Raw genomic sequence first — 7,472 nt, forward strand, 5'->3', positions numbered from 1 at the left:
TGTCAGGTTTTGCGTTTCTGGTGCCAAACAAGAGTTGTGCTGTCAAAGTACTTTACCAATGAGATGGTTTTAATTTCAAAGTCTGTGTATGCCCAGGGGATTAATTCATTTAATTTATTAATTTTCATCTGTGACCTGCTTGATTAGCTCAGGCTGTCAGTTTAACCAGAGAGCCGTGTTTATTACCACATTTCTGTACCTGTAGCTCACTTGGTTATTAAATTTGAAGACTTGCCTCATTTCCATGAATTATGGAAATCACACATCTGAGAATATTTGTGGGAATAAGGTTGAGAACACAATTAAATAAGCCAATTTGAAAAGAGAAACATACCCTATCAAATTAGATGACTAACAACCCTCTGTAAATTATATGCAGAATGAAATGAGCAGAAACACTTTTAACTGCTCATTTGTTGTTTTCTGTGGCTGCCGGTCGCTTTCCACATAATAGATGTTGCAATCATCAGCAGCACAATTAAAGTAATCATTGAGCAATGTGTGTGCATAGTTCATGGATCAAAGGTTTTTGTAATCAGAGGTCGTCCTAATACTTTTATTAGCCTCACATTAGTTAAAAGCTCTCCAGTGACCTTCTTCAACGGCAGGAGAAATCAGGCTGAAACTAGTTTCATTACACACATGCTATATGGTTTTTTATTTGGAAACTGCAATCACGACCACCAGAAGCTGACAGAGAAGCTGAGCTCTAAGGAGCGGACGTAGTGCCAGTGTCGGACAGGGATGAAAAGAACGTCTCCAGGCTGTAACACGCATTCGAGATACGGAGCTTTGGCAAACTCCGGGAAGCGCTCGGCATCTGGATTTTCCACCTGCACCTAGACGGAAGAAGTCAGAAATTGGAAATACTGCATACATTTGCACGTCCAACATGTGCTATCTCCATGGACTGTCAATCCTACCTGACTGGTATTGTGAAGCAGCTGTGATTGATGAGGGTACAGCTTGCCTGTGTCCTCGGGGGAATATAGGCGAATGTATTTGCTTCCCACTACCTGTATATACAGAAGGAATCCCATGTGGTAAGGAAACTGTTATCACATGATCAACCTTTGACATTAATTTAATTCATAAAGCATTACAGTTAACAGCACCTGCGCCAGAAAGTTCTGTTGAGGATCTTGGTGAAGAGGAGAGACTGTACCCCCGGGACCAAACCACGCATTCACAGTAATATCCTCTTCGTCGCCTTCACCAAGACAGCAATAATCAGGGAGGCGGATATCATCCTTGAGCTCTGGTATCTAAGGTATAATCAAACAGTAATAGGGCATTTAAGACTAATTTTACTTACTAAATAGTATCTTTTTTTCTCATGAGAACTTTGCCAACATTTCCTGGCAAGTAAAAAGAATTGCTAATTATTTTTCCACCTTCTGCCATGCAAACTAAAAAAAATGCATGACTTCTTTTTGTGAGTATATCCACCATAGTTTTCCAACTGAAAAATATTCATAAATACTCGATGGATTTCCATGAAAACTGGCACAGATATTCTGCCATAAGGTTGGTTTTTACTTAACTATTACTGATGAGCTCCCGTACAGCCTCAGAGAGCCACCCGAATGTCTGCAAACAGTCTGTTTATTTATTGGAATTTTCAGTCTCATTACAGCCCAGAGATATTTATCAGCCTGATAAATATCAGTCACAGATTGGCCTCCCCAAAGCCTGGACCTCAATATTACTGAAACAGTGTAGGATCATCCTAACAGGGAATTAAACAAAAGGCAGCCGACATCCAAAGAAGAGCCTTGAACGTCCTTAAGAAGCCTGGAGAACTGTTCATGAAGACTACTTAAAAGAATTACAAGAAAGCTTGCCTAAGACCGTTCACACTGTGCCACATATTCACTTTCAAGCTCATCAGAATTGTATAATCTCGGTTTTTGCCTTTTACCTTGTATTCCCATGTATGTTTGCAGATGTTTCAACAAATCACTGCACAGACTTTGTATTTTCCAAGTGATATATAAAGAAATCAAAGCTTTTGCACATCAAAAATAAATGTTTCATTTAGAAACATGGCACTATAAAATCCCCAAGAAATGTAAAAAAATATAGATGCTGTGTGAAAATCGGTCTAAATGGTGACTCTGTGGCTGGGATCCTTCTAATCTAATCATAGAGTCCAAAAATTTGATCTTAATTATCCAGCCCTGATGTTGAAATTACTGCTAAAAAATACCACTAATGTTAAAAGCAATCTTGTGTTAGTATGACAGCTAGAAAAAGAATCCCGTTCTTTATAGTGCTGAAAATGTCATTTTTAAAGAAGTAATTGTTAAACTGACAAAATTATTCACTACAATTATTTTGGTGTTTCAAAACTAAAAATCTGAACTCTACCTGGTCAAAAAGCTGGTGCTGAGCCAAATAACCCAAAGCTTTCACTCCATCCTGTTCAATGTTGATACACAAAACAAACAACAAAAGCCCAGATATCATGTTAGAAATCCCAAGGTCTTCTCTTTCTCTCATTCACATAAATCGGCAGTCCCCCACCTCCGGGCCACAGACCGGTACCGGGCTGCGAGGGTTGCGTCTTGGGTGTGAAATTTATGGTTTCCAGGGTTCTTATTGTTTACTCTGTTTCCCTGGGTCTTTTTCCTGTGTTGTAGTTGTGTGTCTTATTTTGAAAGAAATATTTACATGTTACCATAGCGACCAGAGAGCATTAAGGGGAAGAGGGGAGGGTGTTACTCTCAATGTTGTTGGCGCATTTCAGGAGGACGCTGCTAATAGAGTTACACAATTACACAGTGAATTTGTGTTTAGTGTTATATTTACAAAATACTGCAGTTTTTGTCTTGGTTGTATCATTTTATTTTGTTGCATTTAGCCGCGACACCTTCAAGCTGGTCCATGAAAATATTGTCTGACATTAAACCGGTCCGTGGCGCAAAAAAGGTTGGGGACCACTGATATAAATAATGTGATTTAAAGACTTGCTCAAGATGCACTTACTTTATTCAAAACATATCTATCAATGAATTCATTGACCGTGAGCAGCGTTTGTGACCAATCCTCATCAGTGTACCTGGATCCCACCTCAACAGGAACAGTCCGGCAGCCGGCCACAGACCTCAGGTATTCTATGCTTTGCAGGAGGGAGACAGTTACTTGAGTGAGTCACACATAAATGTGGCGATCCTGGTTTCAAGCGATGCTTCAAAACATCTTATATATAAGCACGTCAGGATGTGACTGAGGTGCCAGAAGCTGTATGTCAGATGCCAGAGTGAATAGGCTGCTGTCAGGAGTGAGCAATGAGAGGGAGGACAGTGAAGGATATTATTAAATTGAAAGAAAGTTATATCAGACGCTGGTGTCAGACTTGAGAGTCAGCAATCACATATGCAGAGATGAGTAAACAGACCTGTTGTCCCTATTTGCTCACATAGTTAAGGAAATGACAGATAGATATCAAAGTGATACACACTGCATACTACATGTCAGCTGCCTCTCTGTACCAAAGTCCTTCAGGTTTTCTGTCCTCTCAGCTTGATAAGTGCACTCTGCTGCTGCTGCAAGTGTAAAATAGTCTGATTACAAGGCTGGACTGGATGTAAGTGCTGCATTTAACCAAGGTGGAGGAGCACAAACATGCCAGTACTGTGAAGCTTATTTTCACAGACAGAATGTACAATTTTGAAAGTGGTTTTCAAATCTACTTTAACCTTTTCAGTGCATGATTGAGATTAGCATACTAATGAGAGTAAATTGGTTCATAATTGGGGGAAACAGCTGGCTGGTGTCATCCGGACAAAAATATGCAAACGACAATGATTGATAATAGCCAATTAATTAATACACATAGCAATCATGAACTGAACAACAATACATTCTGTACAAACAAACCTCCAGGGGTGTTTGTTGAAAGCAGGCCAATGGTCGATGATTCCTTCTAAAATCACCGGTTTGAGGGGGAGCAGGTAGTTTGTTTTGAAACTTTCCAGTGAAGGACACCTTATCCTGAGAACCGCCGACTCTTCTTTGATTGCAGAGACAAGCTGGCTTTCAATCTTTATTCTCTGGAAATGATTTCAAAATGAAAAAAAAAAAAAAATCAATTCAACCTTTAGAGGAAAACGATAAGAAAAACAAGTCCTTGATTATATCTCACATATGTGAGTAAACAACTATCAATTAAGTCTTCTCTGGGTTCCAGCTTATACTGATTTCAGTGATCTTTTGTACTGTAAGTGTGGCAGGCAATTTAATCATAGTATGACTTTAAGCTTCTGGGAAATGTGTTGCTACTTTCTACCATTTCCTTGCCCTGATTAACCAAGAACAAATTAAAGACAACATTTCTAAATACTTGTTAGTTGCAGCCCCATTCCCCACTGTGCAGCTCGTGACAGATGGGTAGACTATTTCAACAGCTTTTTTAAGATGATAGCTTTTAAAAGGGGAAAAAAAGCACGGAAAATCCTGCCAGCCCTGCACTAAACTCTCCATCTCTATTTAGATGGTGTCTAAACAAAGTGACCTGACATTTGAAAAGTTGCTGCACTTAATCTTCAGTGACATCTGATGGAGTGCAACAAAATGAAGGTCACAGAGGAATTTCTTTTCCAAGCGTCCAGAAGATTTACTCTGAAATGTCCCCATCAGTCACTATTAGTTCGAACTCTGAATCAGGTTGAATGAAATGTACAAGAATGTTTTCTCACTAGTAGAACTATCAGTTAGTAATTACTAAATAAACTAAAGGACTGACAGAAAATTGTGCATTTCAGATGAAAGAAAAAAATCGCTGACCTTGACCTCAGCATGTTCACTCTCATCCTCTTCTTTAGTAGAGTTCAATGTCCTTATGTGACTTTGCAGAATCCGAACAATAACCTGAAGTATATCACCCATGATGGCCGCGCCCATGATTAGACCCATGTCGCAAATCCGAACAGCCTCCAGGATCTTGTCTTCGGACGGACTTTCACAACACAGTGCCGCCACTTTGAAGAGGCAGCCATATGAGTAAACGCGCCTCCACTCCTTGTCCACATGCCGCCATGTTCCGGTGTTGAGCTTCTCCCATGAAATGTCCAAAATAATCTGAGCATTAAGCAACCGGCTGGAACTTGTGATGTCTCCGTACAGCTGCTTCCTGGACCGTTGCAGCATTTCCACCACACTCAGCTCCACTTTGTCACTGAATTTCAGTGGAAACTGCTCTTCATTAGCAGGCAGTACTGGAGAGATTTTTGACCACAGCGATGCCATTGACAAGAAGGTCGTTACTTTTACTGTGAAATGAACAATGAAAGTGAGTCAGGGTTAACAGTGAAGTGTCAACTCAAGTTTTTATAATGAAGCACTTAGAAGTTAAATTTGCTCAGATTTAGGCTCACTTTCACCAATTCACTGACTTTTCTTTTTTTAAAGGGGAGGGATGTAATTTAATGACTCCTTATGTATTTAGCTGGTTATTGAGCCCACCAACTGTTAAAACAGCCTGCCATTGTCGCACAAATACACAGTACGCTTGTTCAGCCTCTTTGGTGCTGTGAAACAGATGTATACAACTAATTACTAAACTGGCAACAACAGAACACAGGTGAGGGCATCCTGAGCCAGAACCGGGGGGGGCGAGACACATGCATGAAAACAACACTTTTGCCGCATTGTTGCTGGAGCCGCCAACTCCGCCTCCATGTGACTCCATCAGCGTTTGGATGGTCTGTGTTGCTGGAGATGATGCCAAAGCAGGAGGCAGCCAACTCCGAGGGCCTGATTCATTTTAGTACAGAAACGCAGCCCTGTGAACTCAGAGGCAGACTGGACTAAACAAAGAAAGCATTTGATATGCCACATGCCTAAGCCATCCACGACCCTGGAGTGCACTCCAGCTGATTTTTACACAGTCACATGGGCTGTGCAGCAAACCCAAAAATCCAATGGAAACCCCAGCGACTTAGGATATTTGGGGAATTACAGTCCCTTCAGCGAGATTTCATTATGGAAGTCATCAAAGTATGAGCAAAGAGTGAACTTTATCTCATTCATTTTTTTTTCTTTATGCAGCAGCGGGAGAAAGCCAATTATATTTTCCGTTAAAGCCTCGGAGATTAGACTCACGCAGTGCAATTCACTCTATGCTCAATTTTATCCCAAAATCTCACAAGAAACAAAGATGTAACATGAACGCAAGGCTGTAGCTTTAAAACGTGGCTACTTACACATACACACAGAGAGATATATATTTTCCTATAAATATAAATATTCTTATTTTTTGCTACTAAAGCTTGCCGGGAATTTCCCATTTAAAGCTATGACGCAACGCACTTAATACCTGAAACAGGTTTATGGACACAGAAATAGAGGACCAGACCTCATGAAAATATTTAGTTTTCCATATTTATCCCTTTCTTCCTTCTGTCATTCTTCGTCTCTTTTCTGTTACTTGCAGTCTGTGAATTTTGCACACTTGTGAAAAACGTTTTGGCGGCAATGTTTCACGATGACTCGTAAACACGGAGACTTAATTTAAGTTCAAATTAAATCCCTAAAATGCCACATTTACCTTTTACTAAGCCATTTACACCAATAATCCGATAATATCTGTGAAATTACGGAGCAACTCCACACACGCGCGCGCGCTGCTCTGACGCCTGTGGCACAACAAAAACACACCGGGAGGAAACTCGAATAGCTAAACATATTGGTTCCACGCTGCAGTGTAGATATTAAAAGCTGTATATAAAAACTGATCCCATCAAATTATTAATGACAAAATATTGCTTTTATGGTTTATTTATTTTCAAGAACTTAAGCCTTTTCTTTTCCTTCTCAAAAGGCAGAAACTGGGATTCCCTTTGTGGTCCAGTAGATGGTGGCAGCATCTGCACTTCCTCTAACCCGTGAGGTTACAGTCCCACTGCAAAGGCAGGATGGCATTGAATTAAATGGTACTTTGCTAAGTCCTTGGACTTTGCGACCCCCCCCCTCCCCTTCTCCAAGTCAAGCTGGCGCACTGCACACCCCTGTTTGTTTGTCATGTGTTGCCAGTTTCCTGCCAAGCATACACACTCCCACGCATATCCTACTCCTACACACACATTTTTGCTCACAACCTCTCAGACTACTGGCTATTTAAAACCTGTGTCTGTCTCATTTCTGTCTTTTTAGATGATTAACCAGATGCTCTGAAGCTCAGTTAAAATGAAACAGCGCTCTGGTGACAGCACCACCTCATTTACATACAATTATAAATTTGGCTTAACAGGTGAAATGACAGAGTCCAGTCAATAGACTGTCTTGCAGTGAGACCCCAGCTCTTTTGTCACATTAAATGACAGCACACAACTATTTGTTTTTCCTCCCTTTTAATTGCTCCAACTGCTCGAAACGATTTATGTAAACACAGATATTCCAAGAAGGATGATTGATATTTATCAGCTCAAGTGAAACCATAATTGGATTTGTCTTTTTGATGTCACACAGAG

At 40.5% G+C, this 7,472-nt stretch overlaps 1 protein-coding gene across 3 annotated transcripts; it reads right to left on the reverse strand.

Annotated features, from left to right (window-relative positions):
* Positions 1-542: 542 nt before the first annotated feature.
* kdm8 (lysine (K)-specific demethylase 8) lies at positions 543-6,659 on the reverse strand. 3 transcript variants are annotated; one of them, XM_040046733.1, is made up of 8 exons: positions 6,551-6,659; positions 4,789-5,273; positions 3,883-4,055; positions 2,989-3,121; positions 2,371-2,421; positions 1,116-1,265; positions 924-1,016; positions 543-839 (listed from the first exon to the last, which is right to left on the reverse strand). In XM_040046733.1, the coding sequence occupies exons 2-8, from the start codon at positions 5,248-5,250 to the stop codon at positions 675-677; spliced, it is 1,227 nt and encodes a 408-aa protein (XP_039902667.1). In that variant the 5' UTR covers positions 5,251-5,273; positions 6,551-6,659; the 3' UTR covers positions 543-674. The 3 variants fall into 3 exon arrangements, with proteins under 3 accessions (XP_039902667.1, XP_039902675.1, XP_039902682.1); XM_040046741.1 differs by having other exon boundaries at positions 6,359-6,650; XM_040046748.1 differs by lacking the exon at positions 2,371-2,421.
* Positions 6,660-7,472: the final 813 nt, after the last annotated feature.

The sequence above is a fragment of the Simochromis diagramma genome, unplaced genomic scaffold, assembly GCF_900408965.1.
Source record: "Simochromis diagramma unplaced genomic scaffold, fSimDia1.1 OVJJ01000321.1, whole genome shotgun sequence".
Classification (NCBI taxonomy): Eukaryota; Metazoa; Chordata; class Actinopteri; order Cichliformes; family Cichlidae; genus Simochromis; species Simochromis diagramma.